The 25,146-nt window shown below is 27.8% G+C and overlaps 1 protein-coding gene, 1 long non-coding RNA gene and 1 other non-coding gene across 4 annotated transcripts in view; 1 reads left to right on the forward strand and 2 right to left on the reverse strand.

The window, feature by feature from the left end:
• Window positions 1-22,983, reverse strand: part of LOC107064582 (uncharacterized) — a 41,227-nt gene extending 18,244 nt beyond the window's left edge. Inside the window, exons 1-5 of one of the 2 annotated variants that reach the window (XM_089173437.1) lie at window positions 22,833-22,983; window positions 22,406-22,574; window positions 20,092-21,146; window positions 17,939-18,082; window positions 11,495-11,672 (exon numbers count right to left, since the gene is read on the reverse strand). In XM_089173437.1, coding sequence (XP_089029563.1) covers window positions 11,495-11,672; window positions 17,939-18,082; window positions 20,092-20,986 — 1,217 coding nt within the window. In that variant the 5' untranslated portion in view covers window positions 20,987-21,146; window positions 22,406-22,574; window positions 22,833-22,983. Of the gene's footprint in view, window positions 1-11,494; window positions 11,673-17,938; window positions 18,083-20,091; window positions 21,147-22,405; window positions 22,575-22,771 lie in introns of both variants that reach the window. The other variant, XM_015317396.2, reaches the window with a different exon arrangement.
• Window positions 1,504-4,222, forward strand: LOC107064583 (uncharacterized). Its single transcript, XR_001475504.2, has 2 exons — window positions 1,504-1,663; window positions 3,142-4,222. It is a non-coding gene; the product is annotated as an uncharacterized LOC107064583 (long non-coding RNA).
• Window positions 22,984-24,873: 1,890 nt separating the features above from the next.
• LOC149032213 (5S ribosomal RNA) lies at window positions 24,874-24,992 on the reverse strand. Its single transcript, XR_016176962.1, has one exon. It is a non-coding gene; the product is annotated as a 5S ribosomal RNA (ribosomal RNA).
• Window positions 24,993-25,146: the final 154 nt, after the last annotated feature.

Here is a 25,146-nt window from a genome sequence, read left to right on the forward strand (position 1 = left end):
ATTTTCTTTCACAATTTTTTCTAACTATTCGTTTATAAATATACAAAGAAATATTTTAACGAAATACATTTTCCTTCTTATCTGTTAACCTTTTCATCATAAACACGTTACGTGTTTTATGAATAATATACATTTTTTTTTTTATACAAAAGAGGAAAGAATTTGTTGAATTTTCCGATACTTTAATAATTACAAATACTCGTTAATAATTTAATATAATATGTAATCAAACATATCATCGCGTAATAATGAAATTAATCGACGATATCATTTTTCCACTGAATACAATTCTCTAATTGTTAAAAAAAAAAAAAGAAATGGAATTCATTTTGATAAATTTCATCGGGCTTCTTGAAATGACCTTTAAACTATTAATCATCGTATTAATCATATTTCGAGCACGCTCGAATTAGCGCATTCGACGCATTTCAGCGGAAAATCGAAACTGCTAAAGGAGTTAGAGAGATAGAAGGAGAGATAGAGATAGAGAGAGGAAGAGAGAGAGAGAGAGAGAGAGACAGAGACAGAGAGAAGCCAGAGAAATGAAGGAGAACGTGGTGAACGTGAACGACAGGAAAATCAGAAACCGTAATCTCTCTTCGTTGTAAGAGAGACGTGAATGAAAATCCGTCCGGCGTATTAAGTAAGCTTAATTCGAGTTCTACTGAGAGAATTTAAGGGTTGCTTTGAATTCGATCAAGAGACTAAATAAAACGAGAGAAAACGTTACGCGTGGATAAGTGAACGACCGTACTGGACTTGAATCGAAATAGAACACGACTAATGTATTTCTCTTCTATCTTAAATGTCTAATCGCATTTAATCGTTCATCCTGAACATCGATTCATAAGTTTTCCTACAATCCAATTCTATTTAAAGTCTCTCTTTGCTAAAGAAGATTAAAGTAAAACGATAAGATTCGAAAACGTTTTATGAAGAAAATACCAATTTTCTACGTCATACCTGAGTCAATTTAAGTTCCAATTTTAAGATTAATTAAGCAGATTAATTAAGCGTAGTGAACATATAAAATGACTCTGTGTTTGATTTTTTTTTATTCTTATTGTGCGTATGTTTACTTTACTCGCGGAAATGACACAACTTTCTTTTTTTCAATCAACCTCTCAATTGTAATGTTCCCTATGCTCAATTTAAATTCTAATCCAATTTCGATTGTAATAAGATTAGGAATAAATGATCGTAAGATGTAATATTATTCGAAGAATTTAATGTTCAATAAATAATGATTTGTTTTCTTCTCTCTCTCTCTCTCTCTCTCTTTTTTTGGATGACACAAGATAAAAAACAAAATGAAGAAGAAAGATGAGCGTCATCGAGAGCAGTGACAAAAACTCATTTGTGAGCCATACGAAATTCCTCGAATATTCTTCGTTGCATCTTTCTTGAAGACTTTTCCAAAGCACCCCGCGTATATCAAGCCCATCGTCATCTACCACGTGATCATTACCCTACTCCTCCTCCACCTCGTCCTTCACCCTCGTACGAGCTGATTTAGAATAACCCGAAACTCCGTCGTTCTACTCACTCGTATGTTCGATCTCGACCGGTTCGTGTCACCATACTACATTGCGTTTTTCCTTCTTCCTTCATACTAATCTTCGAAATTTCAAAAACAAATCTACAATCATGGAAATTGCCAAAGGTAAGAATCATAAATAAGGGAAATAAATATTTTGGAAAATATTCTTAAACGTGTGAAATTGTATCATTTTTTTTGTTTTTCTTTTCGAATTTTTTTATCCTCGAGTATTCGAGTATTTTCTTTGTCTCATTTTATTTTTATTTATTGAGAAACAAAATATTTTCTTCCTTCTGTATGTATCTCTTCTATCTCTTTGAATTATTCTATTTTCTATTCTTTTTCTTTTTTTTCATAATAAGTTTAATTTTTTTCTTACTATTGAAATTATTCTTTCCTTATGTTGGTGTGAACTAATATACGAATTATTAATTTATTGTTGAAATTTTTCATTTGATACAATTATGCCAAACATTTTGTTTGCTAAAAATATCACGAGCTATGCTTAAGGATTTCTTAGAGAATATATTATAACCGTATTGAATGTACGATAGCAAGCAAATAGGTTAAAAGCATTTCATAATGTACCAAATGTATATTAAAGATAATCATTTCGAATATCATTGACATTTGTTTGACGCGTCTGCTATTCGATATTAAACCCAAATATTCTTCACGTGATCAATAAATAATAATTTTGGACAATTACGAGACTTTATTCGTATTTTCATTTCCTAATATAAATAATCAATCTCGAAAGTTCATAGAACTTTGATTATTCGTCAAAAAAAAAAAAAAATCTACTTGTAAAGACTTGAAACTCTCTTATAACTTACTTAGCATATTATCGATTAACAAACAGTAATTAATAATTATTACGAGATGCTAATTATATTAAAAAATAACTTCATAAAATTAACAAGATCCTTAAATTTATATAAGTCTAAAAATCCATAAAATAAATGAAATTAAAGTAAACATTTATCAAAATGTTATTTCAAAAGAAAGTATTGCAAAGAAAACTAATAACTAATTATTTCTCAAAGATAAAATTATGTTTCTACGTTTAAATAAATTTCACGTTCGAATGTTTATCATACGAAAAATTATTATTTCGTAAGTAGAATAAGAAAATTATTGAAATCTATAGTGATAATTATCGTACAATATAAATAATATATATTTTAACCTTTGCTTACAACCCTTCATGGAGTAACACGCTTACCACACCCGGGTCTAAAAGACCCGAGCGAGAAAAATCGTTATAAAAAAGAAACTATTGCATAGATTTACTTCAATATTTTTTTGAAACTTCTTTAATACTTACTTAAAAAGACTATATAGATTTTATAGCTTTGAATGAAATTTAAATATGTTGAAAAAATTACCAAAGTTGAACAATTGAGAAAAATGATTCAAGTAGCAAAAAAGGTATGGATCCTTTGAACCAAGTGTGGTAAGCAAAAGTTAAACACAATTGTCAGACCAAAATCTGAATATTTTTTCTATTTTACGAAATAGTTGATAAGAACAAAATATAAAAAGAAGAAAAAAACATAAACAACGAAAGACATAAAATAATATAGAAATGAATTTTTCAGCAAACGATACAGCAAGTAGTTTGGTCGAGCAATCGTTGAACGTCGAATCGGCATTGAAGTCTGTGAAATCGTCGCAAAGCACGCAAAGCGTACAAACCAAATCTGTAATCGAATCGTCAACTTCCATTAAATCGGTAACCACGTCATCGAGCAGGTCACATCGATCGATGGAGTACGAGGAGTCGGTTGAATACACAGATGAATAATAATTATCACGCGACAATATCCTAGAGTCCCAGGAAAATCAAGTGGGCAGGCATCGCGAACGTGGTCGAGATTAAAACACGGTTTGCTAAATTATTCAATCGACTAATTACTTCAATTTATTGGATAGAAAATGAAAACGAAATTCCTACATTATATCAAATGTCATATCATAACTTGATCTTTAACAATGTCTATTGACATTTCTTATATTTAATGAAATTTTTATCGAATTAACCGAAAAGTCATTTATTTCGATTAATTTACATTATATACAAATGTTATATTTTAACAGAAATAATTTTAAAAAAAAACTATATTCATTATATTAAAATCTTATCGCGAATGACACGATCAAGATGATAACAACAACAACAACAACAACAACAAAAATAATCGAAGATCATGAACGAGAATCAATGTGGAGTTCTTATTGGAGGATAAATCGAGTTTCTTACCGAACGACGACAGGTCAAGGATAGAAAGAGAATTGGGAATGCCAATCGTAATTGAAGAGGTCTACGTTTAATAAAAAAAATAAGAAAAAGAAGAAGTAGAAGAAGAAAAAATAGACGAATATAGTGAAGAAAGAACGTCTAGAAGTCTCGACTACGAGTTTGGCTCCACTCCAAACGCCGTGGTTCGCCGCCAAATAGCAAAGAGCCCCGTTTTTTTCTTTTTTTTTTCTTTTACGGATTTTCGTCCGTCTTTTAAACGACTATTGGACACACTCAACTACCCCCTTCTCCTTAGCTCAATCCTTTTCGTGCAAATATTCCGTCATTGTCATGTCTCGACACATCCGATTTTCATCTCGATGCATCAATTAATCTTTGTATAATAAAATTTTTCAAACAAATACTTATAAACGTAAAAATATTTGTTTTCTTCTTTTCATAATAATTAATCAATATTTTTTTTTCTTTTTTTTAAATATTTATTTTGGATATAATAATTGGTAAAAAGAAACAAAATATTGTTTTACTTGTAACATAAAAGAATATAATTTTAATACAATAAGTAATTATAATTAAACAAAAACTTTATAAATTATTAATACAAAATTTTATTCTATATATTATAAATATATTTTTAAATATTTATAATATAATATTTTTTTTTTTTTTTTTAGGAAATTTTACAATCTCTTATATTTTAATATTTTTATCTTATATATTATTTCAATCAAATAAAACATAACTAAATTATTAAATATATATATATATATATATATATATATATATATATATATTATTTAATTTAAATATTTAATTAAAATATAAATAATAAGTAATTATAATTCAACTATATGGAGAAATGTGAAATATTTTTTTTTGCTATTTCTTTCTTTCTTTCTTTCTTTTTATGTAATTAATTAAAATGTAAAATCTTTCGATTGAAATCAAGTGAGAAAAACGCGAGCCATTATTCTTTATGAATAAACGTACAAAGAAAACAATATGTTTAGAGAAAAATAAGATGATATCTCGAACGTTTCTTTATTCTAAAATTGTTCGTACCTTAAAACCGACAACGTTTAAATGAATTCCACGATTGGTGAGTCTCCTTTGTCGTTGACTAAATTCAACGCTGCCAGTTACAAAGTAATTCAACTTGGCAAGATAATCATGTCTTTATGGTTCTAAACAATTCGTACAAAGAACATACTCGTTTATTTCGTTGATCTCTTCCAGATATCTATTTTCTCTAATTTCCTTCAACCGTATCGTTTCGTTTTAAAAGTATAAATAATAACATTGTGAAATATTAGAAAATTATGAACAAAATATATTACAACTAACATTTATAACGCGAAATAATAGAATAACGTCATTTAAACAAATTAATAAATAAACTAAGAACCATTTTATCTGTCAAATCGATATTCGAGAAAATGTCTCGCATTGTACATTCAATGCGATCAATATCATAATCTAACCGATATCGGATCATCATCACTGTTTAAATGAAAATATCAACGTTCTAACTAAACTTTTAAATGTGAACGTGAAAACGTAAAAATAGTACATTTTTTTCTTTTATCTAATCGTACAATGCGACAAAAAAAAATAGTTATTTCAATTGAAATTCAGATAATCTAATGCGATCGATATTTATATATTTATCTTTATTCTTTGAAAAAAAAAAAAAAAAAAAAAAAATGAGAGAGAGAGAGAGAGAAAGAGTAAGAAAATGAATAAGAACAGAAGGAGAATGATTTTAGCTCGAAGCACACAAAAAATGGCTGAAAAAAAATAATACAAAGTATCCCAAGGGAATATAGAAGAGTGAACGATATGGTTTCTCTTTTTTTTTTTTATCTCCTTCCATTTCGTGTATTAAATTTAAACTTGAAATCATGACAACGGGAGCAGCAACCAAGAGACAGTAAAACGTTAGTAAAGCGGTATGTATTACGCATGCTTTGTGTATTCTGTAAGCTATTTCCGAACAGTCGACAAATTTGTACTTGTGCTTTCTTAACGAATTAAGATATATCTGTATACATTAGCTATACAAACAACGCTATATTATGATCTTGTTTATCATTTTGCTGCCACATAAAAAACGGTGTTCAATTTTATTATTATTATTATTATTCTTTAAAAGAAAAAAAAAAAAATACAATTATTTTTTAACCCATTAACCGGGAAATTTCCTATTTAATTACGCAACTTTTTATATTTTTTTAATATATTTAATTTATTTATTATTTATTGTAGTGAAAATTTCTTTAGAATCAGAGTGATTTGAAAATCGTGAAACGGAAGAATGTAAAACTGATGAAACAAAAATAATTAATTAATTACTACAATTCAATATATAATTTAATTCTATATTATTTCATTAATTAATTAATTAATTAATTAATTAATTAATAAAATTCTGTATATAAAAATTCAGTGGCGCAATATGTTTGTCCATTAATAATTCCGAAATTACTCAACTTATCTTAATGAAATTAATTTTATTTCAAATGTGATTTTTTCCAACTTAGCACATAGCACAATTTTAATCGCGATTTTTTTTTGAAATTATTTTTTAAATACTAATTTAAAGATTTTTATTTAGAGGTTTATCTAGGTTCTGTATGGTTCTTTCAATAGATGGCACTATATTACAATTCAATTATTTCGAAGCTTGGTTTTCTTTGAAGGTTTCACTTCTACCGTGCGTGATCTGTACACATCTGTTTTTATTATTTATTCTTAAAATAAATGAAAAGACCACGAAATATATATATTTTTTGTTTATTTATATATAAACTACAAAAAAGTTTGTACCTTTAGCTTAAAAGCAGTACGTTTGACGTATTTATACGTCCGGTTAACAGATTAACCAGTTAGTTATAATTGACGAGTATACTCGTTACAGATAAATTGTAATAATTTGTGTTACAACGAGCATACTCGTTATGCGAAAGAAAAGTAATTAACATTTGTTGCAATATTTTACCAATTAACTGTGATGGTTTTTTTTGTAAAGTAGGTATATATATATATATATATATATATATATATATATATATATATATATATATATACACCTAAATTAAAAATAAACCGTAAAAATAAACAGATAATACAAAATATTACTATTTCTCCATGACGAGAAATTATTCATGAAACGCAATTAAAAACGATTGAGTCAACTTATGTCAAAAAAAAAAAAAATATAAATAAAAAAAAAACAATCACTCTGTTTATTTTTGCTGGGAAAATATACAAATAAGAAATTATACAAATTTGAAATGACTTTATTAAATGAACGCAAATTTTTTTAATTAATTAAAAAAATCAACTTTGTGTTGAGCCTAATATGATCTTTCACATTCGAAATAACTTTTTAAATAAAAGTTTTTATTAAATCACGAATACTATCTGTTTGCAATTGGCTCTGAAATTTATAATCTGTCAAATATAAAACATTTGATGAACTTCTTCGATTGAAATTTTTGTTTGATCATGTTTTGACTTGACTAGACTTTAAAGAGAGAGAGAGAGAAAAAGAGAGAGAGAACGATCATGAACAAAGATCTCGCAAAATAATTACTTGAAATAGAAAATGACGTTTAAGTTTGACGAGTCACAAAATTGCTTGAAATATTTCATCGAAACATCCTCGACTAAAATAATTATTGCAATCTCAAAGAAAATAAAAACATTCCTTTTGAAATATTATCCTGGAAATGTTAAAAATAAACAAAAGAACGTAAGGTAAAGGCAAGTCTAATAAAAAATTATACCATACGACCTTTTCCCTTATCCAAGTATATCAATATATATCCTGGATAATCCCCCCCCCCCAAAAAAAAAAGCAAATCGAATAAATCATTATAAGACACACTTTATCAGTCCTTCAACGTTGATTTCATACGAGAGAAAAAGATTCGTTTATCATTTGTCCAAAAACATTATCCCCTTTTCTCAAGAGCAAATACTCTAGTGTGACAGTAAAAATGGTGACAAGAAGAATATAGATAAAGAGAGAAAGAAAAGAAATGAGAGAGAGAGAGAGAGAGGAAAAGAGAAAGAAAAAAGTTCCTAGGCTCGAGAAGAAACTGAAATCCCTTGAATAACGTGTCAGTGGTCGATTCTATTGCTGAGAAAAGAACGTTCCAAAGTGAAGAAAGAAAAAAAGAAAATGCGAGGAGAGAGAGAGAGAGAGAGGATTCAGAGGTAAAATACTCGAGGTGTTTTCACCTTTTTCTTCTTTTTCTTCGACTTTTTTTTTTTTTTTTGTTCTGTTCACGTAGAAGAACGTTTCTTATATTCTGAAGAAAAGACGAGAAAAAAAAAGAAAAGAAAGGGGCCGGAAAATCGTTAGCAAGTAGCAGACAGTTTCTCGCCGATTGTTGTAGTTTGAAAACTATTAGGAAAGACGCGTCTAACCCAGTACCCTTATTTCTGACGAAGGGCTGACTTATCGAACGACTTTTTATCGTAACCCTAGCTTAACACAAGCAAACACAATACAATGATGACGATGATGGAGGAAGAGGAGAAAGTGGAGGAAAAGAAGAAGAAAGGTGAAAAAGCTTATCTGAACATAAGCGTAAACTTGAAAGCTCGAAAGCTCGCAGACCATTCGATGGGTCGTTGTTAAAATCGGTCTTATCTCTACCCTTTCGTTTTCCCTATCGAAAACTATCTTTCATTCAGGCGACTACATTTTTTTTTTCGGGTATCCACCTCGAGTCCAGTCGAGGTGTGACACAAATTTGTATCATTCGATCGATTCCTATTTCTATCCTTTTTCTTGTCACTCCTTGGTAAATGAGACAGAAGGAAGAAATTATTTTTTTGTTTTTTGTTTTTTTTTTTTCAAAAAACAAAAACAAATATAATAATCGACTAAAGATAACATGTAAAGGTGCGATTTCATGCTGACGCTTGACGCTAACTTTGAGCGTCAAATTTGACCACATTATATAATTTCGATTGAAGTGCCATCTAGTTAAGAAGCAGCTTCAAATCTGAGCGTCAAACTGTAGCGTCAAGCGACATTGACGAATTAAAATAGCGTTTTACAAGTAAAAACAATCGAAAGTTGACTTATCGATTTATGTTATTCCCTAACCTATTCGAATCAACAACAACACAGTACAATGTAACAGTGCAAAAATAATAATTTATAAAATACTTGTAAGAAGATGAACATTGTCAATACAATTTATTAATGACCATTTGTTTTTTGTATAACATGTAAGGCATATTAAAATATTTGTTTATATTTTCATGAGTATCAATTGGTTAGAATATAGTATTTAATTTTTTACAAAGCAAAAAATGATTTGTTTAATTTATATGAAACAGAGAATTGTTATAGGTATTACCTCTTCAAAATCCATAATATGTTATATATTATAATATTTCATAAATAATTATTAAATAATATCTAACAAGCGTAACTACCTGTATCTTTACTTGTTTAGCGTCAAATAAATGATACCAGCGTTAATTAATTTAAAGCTCCAATATTTTCAGCTTTATCGCTGCTTCTTATTTAAAGCTAGCGTCAAGCGTCAGCATGAAATCGCACCTTTACATGTGTAATTGTAACGAACTAATCAACAAAAAATACAAAATAAGAATAAATTACAAATGCTGTACGAAAGATTGTTCTGTTTCAATGAGTTATCGATAAAACCTAAATAAACTACGACTTTCTACCTCAAGGAACAAACTTAAGTAAAGCATTTGAGGATTTTGCTAACGTCAATACTGAAATCTTGTTGATTTATTACTAGTTGAGTGACACACCCTCTCGGTATATATTTTAACTTATTTATTCGCGAACAAAAAAAAAAAGCTGATTTAACATCTCTCTCTCTCTCTCTCTCTCTCTCTCTCTCTCTCTCTCACTCCATCTCGCTCTCTTCTTATCTCGAGTAAATTAAAAATAATATGATCGATGTGTTTCACTCATCACTGTCTATGGAGTCTGAAAAAAAATATATAGATGATAATAAAACAAGTGTTTGTGTGTGTGTGTGTGTGTGTGTTAGTGTTTACGTGTGTGTATGCATCTTTATTTTCTTTATTTATAAGAAAATATACTCCTAGTGTTCTTGTTTTACACAGAACACTTGCAACCATGACACAATTGTTCACTATCATTTTTCCCTTGTGTGCAACTCCCTTATTTTCCAAGCTTAACAAGAACGATATTTGTACAGTGTTATCGTTATCCTTAACAGTATCAGTTTCTTGAAACTTCTTATATGATTTAAATCAAGAAAAGCTAAGAGTCATTCTTTTATTATGAATCTTATTGATTTGTTTTTAAATATTTGATATACGATTTAGTAAATAATCATTTACATAAGATACGAAGAATCCTTTACTTTCTGCTCTCTCTCTCTCTCTCTCTCTTTTTATCTCATATAATGATTATCCTTCTGATTAATGTAAATGAATTTTCTATTTGATTTATTTCATTTTATACGAAACGACTCGCGTAAATCTTTCCGCATACTAAAAAGGAATTCAAAATGTAATATATACAAAGTATTATAATCAGATGAGAAAAGAATAAAAGAGTTTTGGTGAAAAAATAAGGATGTTTGGTTGGAAAGAAATAAATGAAAAAAAAGAAAAGAAAGGAAAAAAAAAACATACCCTAATACGATTCGCCAGGTATGTATTACGGTGTTCTTCTGTCTCGAAAATCGATCTTAAAGGTCAACTCTTGTATTTCGTTAAACCTACCGGCGGCCCTTTATGCCCGAATGGAATTACTTACCTACGGGAATAAAGAAAAACAGAATGAGGATCTGACACGGAAAATATTCTGCGAATTTTCCCATGTGGATTACAATGCGTATCTTTTTTCTTTTTTTTTTTTTTTTCTTTCTTTCTTTATTAGTCATTTTATCGAACAATTTTCGATTAGTTTGTACGTGATACGTAAATAGAAAAGTATATGAAAGAAAAAAAAATATATTGGAAAAATACGTCCTTTTTTCGAGATAAATCTTTTATGTACGTTATATTATCAATCGGCAAATGTTGGAAAGTACAAATGAAAATTTCAAGTGTCGTTTCGTGAGATTTGATCAATGAAAAAAAAAAAGAAAAAAAAAGCAAGCTTCGTTTCGAATAGCTTTGAAAATTGATATTGACGAACTTCTTCAAGAAAGACGTAAATAAATGTCTTCTATCAATATTTAACCTTATCTGACGATCTTCTTTGGATTAGAAATTTTGCAAACGAACTCTTTTTCCCGACCATAAAGGTTCTAGCATTCCTACCTATATATATATATATATACATTTCTACACACCTTGTTAACCTACTTACGTCAAAAAGGAGAACAAAGACATGCCTATAGATTTCAAAGAAAATATCATTTTTCTATAAGAAAAAAAAGCATTCTTTCGGATTATTTTTGGAGAAAAATCTTTCGAACAATATCGCGATCTCGTTTTAAATCATTTTAGTGAAGATCAATCTTATCATTCATTTTCTTTTACAATTTCTTGAATTTATTATAATAAATTGAATAAAATCTTAATGAAATCGATACAAATTTATTATATTATATTATTCGTGCATGATTAAAAAATATGAATATACGACAAATAGCAATGGAACATTTAATAAAATATTATTCTATGCATGATTTACAAAAGATAATGTTAATTACCTGCTACTATTTACCGAGGTGTTGCTTTTACTGCCTCGAGAAATTATAGAATCTCCACGATTGACGACTCCTTTGTGAGTTATACTGAATTCCCTTAATGTGTAGAGATCATCACAAGCTCTTGGGTTGTAAACTTTTTCAGGTAAACTGTGCACTCGAGGTCGAATATGATCCGGCACTGAAATGGTGTTGAAAAGACGATTAGAAAAAGAAGAGAAAGAGAAAGAGAGAGAGAGAGAGAAGAACAAAAAAAAAGTTCATTCCAATCTATTATTGTAAAGTTCTCCTGATGGAGATATAAAATTTGTTTTCAAAATTTCATCAGAATGTTTCTCTCGTGGGACTCTACCCAAGAAAAAAAAGATGAGAAAGAGAAAGAAAAATATATTTAAAGGACCGATTCGAAGACTGAATAATTTCGCAGTTACAATAAATTTATATGAACGTATTCGGACATGCTGTCAATTTTTAATGGAATAAAATAACAACTTCGTATATAAGATATTATAATATTTGAAAAATAAACAATTTAGTTCTATCGTTCTTTTTTATATATATATATATATATATTAACTTGTGTAAATAACAAGAGAGAGAGAGAGAGGTTCAAATATATCATCGAAAATCGTAATAAAAAATATTTTATAAAACATGAATCTTTTACAATTTGTAAATACAAATAAATCATCGAAGAATGTAATATAAAAATATTTACAAAAGATTGTTATAATGATATTACTCGTTGCTCGTGTTATAAAAATAAGTGAATTTTGATATTCGTGTCATAGAATTCATTGAACAATTTGTACAAAGCTGTATCTACATAATCTTCAAACACAAGTAATGTTTCAACTATGAATAGCATGATATTCAGTCGTGTTCTCCCACGAAGCTGAAGGTGTATCTTTGAAGATCTTGTCTCGTACAACCATTGAACGTGCTATGATCGTTTGTGTTTCCATGCTGAACAAACATTGTTTATGGTTGGTTAACTTTTAATTAGATTAACTAGATTGAACAAAAGCAACAACAACAACAACAACAAAAACAAAATAAATAAATAATTTATAACAAAATGTAACGGTAAATCTCGCATCGTGGAAAATGTCAAGTAGCATGGAAAACTTTATACAAAACTTGGCATTTTTTCTCGAGTGTTTTAAACGAGTTCACGTTAGTTATTTGCGGGGGGGGGGGGGAAAGAAAACAGAATAAAATTAACGAAATTTATCTTAAAAGAGAACAAATAAAAAAAAAAAAAACAAAAAGATCTATTCATCGAAGGATTCGATGACTATGGATGAATTTAATTAACTTTCGTCGGTGAATAAGGTAAAACAAAAAAAAAAGAAAAAGAAAAAGCGGATTTCAAAAGCCGCTTTTCCAACTGAAATTCACATTTTCGAACTTGTTTAAACAAAGCTCTAATTACAGGATAGAACTATGATGAAACAGGCATGAATTCCCGTTAATAACGCGCATACTTCTCGTGTTTCTCAACTTTTACAACCGATTCAACGAGTGCCTAACTCGACGATCTGACGAACGTTAAATATTAAACGAATGAGATAGACGTTTCCCACTGATAAAAAAAAAAAAAACTTTATTCCGCTTTCGATGATTTCAATATATGCATTCCCAAACCTTTTAAAAGCGTTTAAGTGTCTATTAATTGGCTTATAATCCGAGAAAAATTACTATTTTTATCTATTTTTTTATAATAAATAATAAATGAATTGTTAAAAGATGATAACATTATGTTATATATATATAATGTATTTGTACATTATTAAATTCTATATATATCATCTGTTAGAATCTTATCGAACTAACAGAGATAATCATGACTCTTTGTTAATAAACAAATAATATTGCGATTATAAATTAAGATATAAACTATCCCATCTTTCAAGTTGGATGAAACTGCACACAGTGTGTAGAATTTGATTAAAATCGGTTCAGTAGTTTAAGAGTCCATTGCGAACAAACAACGTGACACGTAATTTAAATATATTAGAAGATATATGCACAGTTATATATGATAATATGTAATGTAATAAATAATAAATATGCCATAATTCAAATTAATGGTTTGCCTACTAAATAACAATAATTTTCTTTAACTAACAATGTAAAAAGAGAATATATACGATCGTGAAATTCAGACACTGTTCAGTAGATTATTAATAAGTTAAGTTCAATGAAAATACAAGGAAGTTAGAAGAGTTAGTTTATCATACTAATTGCCTTTTCAGAACGTCTTTCTAAGGTATATCGATGAGCAAATAGTACAAGGAATAGCTTGTTTGTAGAAGATAGTACTATGTGGAAACATTAATATGGTTACAGTCCATGGGACACTCAACAAGTTCATCTAATACGACGATACCTTATTAGAAAGAGAAGACGAGCTTGCTTGCTATGAGTTTCTCACTCAAAATTCTACTGAAGAACTTCCTTGTAGAAGTAAAGGATGCATCCCTTTGCACTCTAGTATATTAACTTTGACTGACAATTATAGTGTTTCAACATTATATGTAACCATAGATAGGCGTACACATCACTTGTTAAATATTTCGAATAAATTGTTAAAGCAATTTTGTTATGTGAAAAAAAAAATAGTTATAATTCATTGAAAAAAAAAAAATGTATAATACGTGAAATTATAAATACTCGAAAATCGTATGTAATATAATATTGAAATTCTATAATTTTCATATATATATAATTCATCATTAAAATTAATTATTTAATTGTAGTTGATTTTTTAACATTTTGCATTAAATTTATAAACGATTTATTAATAACAAGAACTTTAGAGACGAATAAAACACGTTATCTCTATTCATTACATATGTATAATATATATATATATAAGTAATTATTTAAATTCATTTATTAAATTTAACAAGGTTCTCGTGAACTTGACAAAAAGTTGAGTAGTATTAAGCCGAGTTTGCTACATAAAGAAACTTATTTCTTCACTGGAGATACTAACTCATTGTCAGATCAAATTATTCTCTTTGCTATGAGCGAATCGGTTTTGCATTAAACGATAAACTTCTGTAAACGGAGGCGCTTCTCTTTCAATTTGTTAGAAATTTACTACTACAACGACTATTATCTCTCCTTTGACTAGAAACAAGATACCTGACACTCGAATGAAAATCTGTATACGTATGTCTGCGTTAAATTTCTTGTTTTTTTTTTCTTATTTCTCGACCAACTATCTAAATCAATTTCTTTCTCTTACCTGACAACAAAAATTATTTAATATTAAAAAATAATAATTAGGTTTTATTTTGATGGAAGGGGGATAATTGTAATTTGCATTTTATTAAATACTTATATTTGTATAAAACAAAATTGAATAAAACAAAAGTGAAAAGCAAAAATAAACTAATACTATCATTTGTTATACAGTCAACTGAAATATTACTTATTCGATCGTCCTATTATCATTATATAAAAAAATAGTAATTTAATTTGAATATATATATATATATATATATGTATATATATTCTATCGGATAGTTCAAAGATCTATGACACTGTTTGAGGTCTGAGGTTTGCTACGATTTGGTTAGAGAATCAAAGCATGTTTGCAAGCTTGTCGTGTAAGTGTGAGTGAAACTTATCATATGATCGAATGCACTTATCTCCAATACGTCACTGCTATCTAACTATACCGTGTATCTAATTTCAAAGGAAATTGTATTATACAGGGTGATTAGACAACAAATTAGAAATATTTTGCTTCAAAGTTTAATTATTATTTAGAATTATTTTCATTTAGAAAGAACAAAAAAAAACTATTTATTATTTATAATGATTGATTCGGTCTTATCCTTAAACGATGATTTAAATAAATTTACTTATGTACGTACATACACATATGTATGTATTTAGGTATGCGTGATTACTGTAATCATCATTTTTCTACCACATTTTTTCTTTTTTCTTTTTTTTATTTCGTTTCTTTTCTTCTTATGTGCAACGACCGTAATACGAACGATTTTGAATGATTACTACTTTTGTCCAAATGGAGGTCAAAGTTTTTACTTTCTTTCGTTCATCTCTCATTCGATTTCTCCTTTTTTTTTCTCTAAAAAAAAATTCTCCCTCTGGTAACAAATCTTACGCCATAATAAATGAATAGATTATGAAGTTTTATTCAATTCATTTTCTGTGAATAAGATTAAGATTGAATTTATTAAAAGGTGAAAATAAAAAAACGTAAAAAATAAAAACTAAAAATTTATTAGCATATTATTAAATACTCATAATCAGTCCGATAAACACGTCTTTAAGTCAACGAATTACCTTATACCGCCATCTGTTAGAATCTTATCGAACTAACAGAGATAATCATGACTCTTTGTTAATAAACAAATAATATTGCGATTATAAATTGAGATATAAACTATCCTATCTTTCAATTTGAATGAAACTGCACACATTGTGCAAAATTTGATTAAAATCGGTTCAGTAGTTTAGAAATCCATTGCGGACAAACAACGTGACACGTAATTTATATATATATATATTAAGAAGATATTGTCACATATCACAAACTATCTACTAATTATGATCATCTATCATGACTGTGTGTGTGTGTGTTTCTTTTTCTTAAATAAGACAAGAAGAGAAATATTTTACAGAGGGATAACAAAAGAAAGGAATGTTGTAAAAATGAAAGATCCATCTTTCTTGAGCTTTGTAAGATCTTTTGTCAGTATTCTCGACGTTACTACGAAAAAAAAAAGCAACATAAAATGCTAATATTGATCCGGCTCAAGTTTAGTGAAAATATGTGTATATATAAAATAAGCTATATAATAAAAATCTATAGAAATATATTTTATGAATTATACGTTTGGAGAAAAAATTATTGTACATAAATGTTGCATGACAAATATTACAAGTAAAATAATACACAACGTATGAGTTTTGATTTTTAATAATAAATAGATACGTAATATATTATTCTAATTAAATAACTGATAAATTATGAAAATATTCAAATAGTATAAAACAAATGTAATTATAAGTAAAACTACATTTCTATTAAATCTAAGTAATTTAGAAGATATTTTACTTAGACTTTTTCCTTTTGTAAATTTTCTATTATATATTATTTAAATATTGAACTAATAATTCTACTAAAAAAAATTAAACAAGGCTAGAAATTAGGAAAATATTTCTACCATTTGGATAGAAATAAATAACGGTGATGAAATCATTATTTATTTAAATATGATAACATTTAAATATACACTGTCCCCAGCTTGAATAAAAATAAAAACATTTAATAAAATATTTGTAATTGATATATATCGTTGCTGGAAAAGAAAAAAAGCTTTGTACTTTTGACCATGGTAACTATGATACCCTTAATAGTTCAGAAGCTCCTATCTCATTCTTGTTCTATGCAAACAACTCGATATTCTAGTTGGTAAGCATTTTCAACGTTTTAAGCATAACGGTGAAGCAATAATGCTTAAGTTTTTATCGTTCTCGATTCTATCCACGAAATAACTTCAATCTTTTCTTTGCGATCCCCATTACCATTAATGGCCGTAGTTTTATACTATACTTTTTTCAAATAATTTTTTTTTTTTTGGTTCTTTTTCCTTTCCTCTTTTTCTCTCCATATGAATGAACGATCAATATAATATGTAGAGAAAAATAAAAATTATCAATAAATAACTTACATTAGTATAGTTTCAATGAAATTTATGTACAATATGCATATATATATATATATGTGCATCATGTATCGTATCGATAAACTTTTATTTATGTTGGTATGATCTCCTGCTAATAACAGTTTTCATTAACTATCTATTTCATAATTAAGTCATATTGGCTTTTACATAGCGATATTCAACTTTATCCTTTAATTTACGTTCGGGTAAACATTACAGCAGTTGACATAGATGTTGGTCTCAAAAACTCAAATATTTACACACAAATTATTTCTAATTCAAGTTAGACAAAATGAAGTTCTAATCTTTTAAAGCTTTATTACAAATTAATCTCAGTTTTCAAATATTTGACGTTAAAATAAAGATTAAATCAAAATAAAACAAATTTCTTTTTTTTTAAATCTAAACAAGACAAAAAACAAAGAACGATGTTCACTAATCGTCATTATGTTCATATTATTAATTATAAATAATATATATATACATATTTACACTCATTTTATTATTATACATTAATCACGAATGTTAGTTTGTTATTTTGTAATTAAATTAACAAATTGTTTCTTATTTTGTTTATATAAAAATTCAAACATCTTTATATATACATATATATTTAATAAATATATTATTTTATAATCTATCGAATGAAAATGAATTCAATCATTATATGAAATTATTAACTGTAATGTATAAATAAAATATATATATATTATAAATTAAATTACAAAGTATATACCTGGTAATTCGAGGAAATTGGAAGTCCTTCGTCGTCGGTTATGCGGATGAGCGTTGAAATTCAATGGACCAACATCCTCGTTACTAATATTCGATACGTTGGAGCATTGACTATCGCGAGAGCCACGACGTGACGCCAGGTAAGCTGGAACATCGGAGAATTTCATCAAAATTCCAATGATCAAAGGGATTGCCGAAGCAGCGATAACCAATATCGCGGGATGTAACCACGTTTCTACATTTCCTTCTTGCTATTATACATTATATTCTCATATACTGCATAGGTAAATAATACTCCTACTTTGATGTATAGACTAACAGCTAATATTTATCGGCACTGCATATAAATTGCTCATATGTTCATATATATATATATATATATGCACGATGATCAAATATAATTATCAAATTATCTAAGTACTCAAATTAATGCAATGAAGATAATTTTGTCATCGTTGCATATGTTTCATCTCTTAACTCTCTAATACTCCTCTAGCTAATCTAATTTATATACTCTTATATCTATATTCTTTAAACATTATTTTATTTTATTTTATTTTATTTTATTGATACATCAATAAATGTTATTTAATCCTCTATAACACAAATGTTCCCACCTAATTTTCTAAATATAATATTATATAATATTAAATCAACAAATATATATTATCAATCTCTAAATACAAATGAGGAATAAATTTAAAGAATTCATTAAATTTTCTTTAAGACAATATCTTGAAGTTAACCAATATCAATCTTCTAATTATAAGTTAACAATAAATGAAATACTTTTAATGAAACTATTGGATTAAATCTGATATTTAAAGATAGAATTCATAATAGGTAAACAGAATTTTACTGATAATATAAAACAAGGATTACAGTATAATATAATATATATATATATATATATACAAAATTAAATTAAACATAAAAAGATATCATAACTTCAGGGTTAAATAGAATTGTAGAGGATTAATATTTAAACTTGATTTAAAATATATATATATATATATATATATATATATATATATATATATATATATATATCACTTTTCGTTTTTAAACATAATTTGAGCATTTCAGTTATATAAAAGATCAATGTTATAAGTAATTTAATATTTAACTGAAATTTAGTCAAAAATCAATTTTCATAATAGAAACTTGTGTAACAAAGGAACGTGTTCTAAGCTTGAGGGCAAGCTTTTCTACTTTTAAGCATTGATCTTCTAAATCCTTGACTTTTCAGATAAAGAAAGTAAGAAGGATTACGAATTAAATGTGTAAGCTAACTATTGAGAAAAGAGAATAATTGAAATCACTCACTCCAATGCGTTTGTAATTATTCTTGTTATAATACGTCCGTAAAATGATGCATTACATTAACATATGAAAAATTGTAAATATGAAACAATAAAATTAGCTCATTTGAATGTTTCACATAATTGTTTAACTATTGCAATTGTTTTATTCAATATATTTTATCATTTAAAATTATTTATTAATAATAAATTAAAAATATTAACGATGTTATAATTAAGAATAGATAGAACAAAAGGAAAAGAAACAATGAATAATAATAATAATAATAATAATAATAATAATAATAATATATAAAAGAAATAAAAATGAAAATATTGTCGAGCAACGTGAAATACTTTTTTCATTGATTTTTAAATCTCCATAGATTCAATCTCGCTTCGCAAAAGACCACCGCGAAAATCAATTATCGACAGTTTGGCTTTTTGGGCTTTTATGTGTAGGTAACGACGACGCAGGAATGAGTGATTGTTCCTCTTATCTTCATTACACGTGCACACGCGTAACCAAATAGAATTAAAAAAAAAAAAAAAAAAATCGCGCGTTTACCTTTTACCCATCTTCTATTGACTTTTCACGAATACGTTCAATCGATATTTTTGTTAAGTTTTTATTTATCGCAAATACCTACGATAACAAATTTTATAAATATCAAACTGGTCACATTATCTTATTAATCGTTTTTAAGAATATAATGTTTAATAATTTGTTGCCAATACGATATATGTCAATAGACGACCAGGGTAAAAACAATTGATAGATCTATAGAAATAATATTTCAAATGATTATGAATAAAATAGAACACACACGAAAAAAATACATAGTCATTTTACCTAGTCCACCTTTCATGGATCCTCGTCTTCTTGGACTAGACAATAAAGTGACTTCGGTTTCAGCATCTTCAATTTCGGTGAGATCACTGGTCGATCTTCTGGCCATATTTTTCTCATTTTTATTATTTCTTTTATTAAGTGAACTTCCTTCACGATTTCTAGTAGTATCGTTCAAGCATCCCTGACTACGATTCAAGTATCCACCCATTTTACTCGCATGAATTTTCTCATTTATCGAACAATTTTGATCAACGTTTTCGTCTTCAATGACAACATTTCCTTCCTTAGGAGATCTCAATTCAGAATCTGAGTGTTTGGGACTACAGTGAGACGAGGAAGATGTAGGAGCAACTATAGTCGGTGAAATTGGACTGTTAAGCCCACCCAGAACGAAGGATGAATTTCTTCGACGATCAAACATTTTCGGACTTTTAGGAGAAAAATTAAATGAACTTACTGATCCATGACTATCATTCATCGTATTATTATTTGAAGATGATATTGGACTTTTGGGTGGATAACTCATTGTCTTACCAAGACTCTTTTTAGGATCACAAAATTTAAAAACAGTTGATTTTCTGTTAATCGAATGTAACGAGGTATCACTGCTATTCGCACTTTTTTGATTTTTATTCAACGAATAATAAGATGGGCTTCGCGATGATCCAACTTTATCAGAGTCTGCCGTAGATGTAAATCCATCGAAATCGAAATTCGTGTTAGGTGTTTCCGGATAATATTTGGCTGGGAATTTAAATACAAGAGGTGTACCCGGTGTATTTGTAACCGACATCTGACAAGGACTCCTTTGTCCTGAGATCGGTATCTGAGGTAATTGACGTGGACTCCTTGGAGATTTCAATTGGTTCGATGATTCTGGACTATTCGTTGCCATTTTTCTATAAATTTTCTAAATGTCTTCTTTAATTCTTACACTTTCTTCTTTTAATTCAATTCAAAATAACGTATCCTCTAAATTAACGCTCCTTCCTTGATCCTTAACATTGAAACTTCCTTATCTTTTTCTCATGATGATGATGATGATGATTCATCTTCTAATTGTTATCGATATTAACATAAAATATAAATTTCGATTATGATATCGATATGTCCTCTCTTTCTCCTGTTCTTTATGTCACTTTTTCTATTTTTCTTTGTCAAATCAAATATTCATTATATCTACTGAAGATCTCATTTACTTTCCTGCACGTGTTATCAAGTAATTGAGAAGGAAAAAGAAAAAGAACAACAATTCAATGATTATAAGAATTATCTAAACACGTGGATAACATTTGAAAGAAAACTCATTAGATTTGAATAAATAATGCGAGAATACAAAGTCATTGTTTTCATTTCTGCGAGCCTAATGCAAAAAGGATGATTATAAGTTACGCAAGTTTCTATAGCTTCGTATGATAATGTGAAGAAAATCCACCCTTGTCTGAGAACATGAGAGAAAGAGAAGGAGAAAGAGAAAGAGAGAGAGAGAGAGAGAGAGAGGGAAGATCTTTTGTAATGAATATTCGAGATTTATGAAAGGTTAAATAAACGAGAAAGAGAAAGATAACTCTCTTTTTACATATCGATACGAAGAACAATAAAAAAAATATGTTTCTTAAATGATTTATCCAGTAATGTTATCAAAAACTAGACGAGTTTATGGAAATTAACATTGATAACTGTCTTCAATGTGTATTATTATTGTTTATCGATTATTCATCGATTATATAATACTTATTAACGAAATGTATAAATAACATAAACACGGTAAAAAAAAAAAGAAAAGAAAAGAAAGAAAAAATTCGTTTAGTTGTTTAATGCAAGTATGAACAAATATATTCGTCTAAAATTTAGTATGCTTTCGCATTGACAATAATATAAATAAAAAAATCAATGTAAATAAAGGGAAAAATAGAGAATGAAATAAGATATTATCACATTCGTGATAAAAAGTTGAAAGAATAAGGCTTTGTGACATCTTATTAAATTTTTCTACACTATACATAGATAATATGGGAATTATTCAGACTAGTCACGTTACTATTTTATTGTAACATTGAACATTCTAAAGGGCTGTATTTTGTAGCAAGTCTTTAATAAATGATAACAATTATATTATCTTCATAAACGTATAATAGATAAGCACCAACAAAAATACACAACATCTCTATATACAATATTCTCTCAAAAGAATTTAACAAGAAGAATTACTAATTGTCAAAAAAAAAAAAAAAACAAGAAGAAGAAGAAGAAGAAAGAAAAAACAATGAGAATTAACAAAAATCTAGATACAATGGTGTATCGTCAGACTTACAGAATTCGTCATGCGGCCAATACGAGTTAACCTGTTGATCGTAGAAATACTGGATATACTACTTGCACCAGGGGTTAATAGTTTTATTACATTTGTCTTTTATGTTACACTCTTTCAAAGATGATAATAACTTCCAAGAAAACGAAGGAGAATGTAATCTCGTTGATATCTACAAATCGAGAAAAAAAAATAAACAACATATAAAAAGGGGGTATAGAAATAATAAATAAAAAGAAAAGCGGAGATAAAACGAAAAAAAAAACAAAAAAACAAGAAAAAAACAAGGAAACGAATTAATTTAGATAAAAGAGAAAGAGAATAAAATCAAGATGAAACAAACAACGATGTATGGAAGAAACAACGAACTTTCAATATGTACTGTAGTATCGAATCAAGATGATAATAATACGAGAAAAAGCGTGACTACCTGCCTCGTCGATGGCTCGCACGCTACTGAGGGGGTGGAACGCGTATATAAGTCACCCTCACCCTCTACCTCATCGCATCCCTACCTCGTTCTCACCACTCACGTACCTTTCCTAGATACGTTCCAAACCTTCACCCTCATACGTTACGATCTGTTCCAAACGGAATAACTCAAGCCTAACTGATGACCTTTGAATTTACATCCTACTGTTTCCTATTCCTTTCTCTTTCTATCTTCTCTCTCTCTCTCTCTCTCTCTCTCTCTCTCTCTCTCTCTCTCATTGCACGCACAATTCAATCTCGAGATACTTCAAGTGAAATCTTGTATGTATATGTATATCTATATAATTGTTTATATAATGTATGTTTATATTTTAGTATATAAAACAGTATTACAATTGTAACAGTAGTACAATTACATATATATATATAGTGTCCCAAAAGTTACTTTATAGGATAAAAAATTCAAAATATATTTTTAACGAACTTAAGATAAGAATCAATTTAGGTAATGCGTGCTTTTATTCGATCAATAAATTACTCAGCTTGCGGTTCCTGTCTAAGCTCTTAAAAATCAGGATATACTGGACTATCATCCTATCGGTAGTCCTTTATAGTAGCGAAACGTAGTCACTTATGTTACAGGACTAAACGAAATTTAGGATTTTTGAAAATAAAGTTCTTACAAGAGGAGTCCAAGGTCTTGCCCTCACGGATTTTGTTCAAATTTTTGTTCAAAATTGCAAATATTTAAAAAAAAATTTTGAATAGTGGCCCCTATAACCATATATATTCGTAAACAAGGAAGCAAAATCTATTATCTTCTAGGAAGATATTTTCGAAATAATTTTATATGTCGGTAAATATTTTTATCAAAATGTAATAATTTCTAACATACATTTTAATAAACATGGATATTTTGAATTTCGAAAAATCTTATATATAAAATTGAATAAATTTTATAATGTATAATTCATATACATATGTAAAAACTATTTAATTCTGAAATAAACACGATTTTATGAATGAAATTATTGAAATTAAATCAAAACAACAGTATAAAACTAATAAAACTTGGGTAAAGTTATTTTAACTTCTGATTAAGTCTCGAAAATGAATGAAAAAATATCAATCCATTTTTATCATCGAACCTTGTCGAAAAATATTAAAATAATATTTAAAACTAAGTTTAATATTTTATCATCATAGAATTACCAGATAATTAAATTTATTTAAACTTTTTGTTTTATTCATAAGCCATAAGTTTATTTTAAGGCTCTTAAAATTTAAAAATTGAAAAATAAAGTCTTTCATTTAAAAAATATATTTATTTCTTTTCCCTACACTAGTTCCATCTCTTGGTTAATATTCGAAATATTAACACATTCTCTGGATCATTAGATAAAACATTGAATAGATAAACATTGCTAAAAAGTTCGAATTTGTCAATAATCGTTGTTATTTACCATGAATTAACTCTAAAGTATTTTTTTTTCTTTTTTTGCATAATACAATAAAGTCTAGAATTTCTACAAATCTATAAAAATATCAGGAAACGCAAATCCTACTAACACTGACCACACAGCGACATTTCTTATCAACAGTTACCTCAAACAGATTGTATCGTTGAAATAAAAAATATTTAAAATTGATAACGTAAAGAAACAGTCATACATGAATGACGTAAGCTCGACAAGATTAAATTTTAATATATCACTAAAATAATTTCTAAAAGAATAAATTGATAACACACTATCGATAGCGTGTAATTATTATCGTACAAATTAACGGTAAATGAAGTTAGGTGTCCTATTTATTTAATACTAATAAGCCCGCAAAAACTTATTTATAAGCTTTATATGTTACTAGAAAATACTTAAGAATATTGTTTATAACATTTAAAACACTTATTTAATAATTACAATTTTTGCGAAAATTTCCTTGATATATGGGCGATAATTTTTTTTAATTTAAATAACTTGTACAATTTTACGAGAATTTTGCTAAAATTTACTAAATAAATTTAAAAAAAAAAATAGAAGTGTTAACAGCACACGGTGTTCCCAAGCGGTCACCCATCCAAGTACTAACCGTGCCCAGTGATGCTTAACTTAAGTGATCGGACGAGAACTTGTGTTTTCATCACGGTATGGCCGTTAACATACAACTTTAATATACTAGATATACTTGTCTTGCACTTTGTAATATTAAGTATGGAAATACATATGTGCAGATCACAACATGTTAGAAGTGAAACCTTCAAAAAGCCAAGCTTGATTGAAGATTCAAGATTAAGACAAATGCACAGTATCAGA

This window comes from Polistes dominula, unplaced genomic scaffold (assembly GCF_049000335.1).
Source record: "Polistes dominula isolate Pdom_NZ unplaced genomic scaffold, Pdom_raw_medaka contig_33, whole genome shotgun sequence".
NCBI lineage: Eukaryota > Metazoa > Arthropoda > Insecta > Hymenoptera > Vespidae > Polistes > Polistes dominula.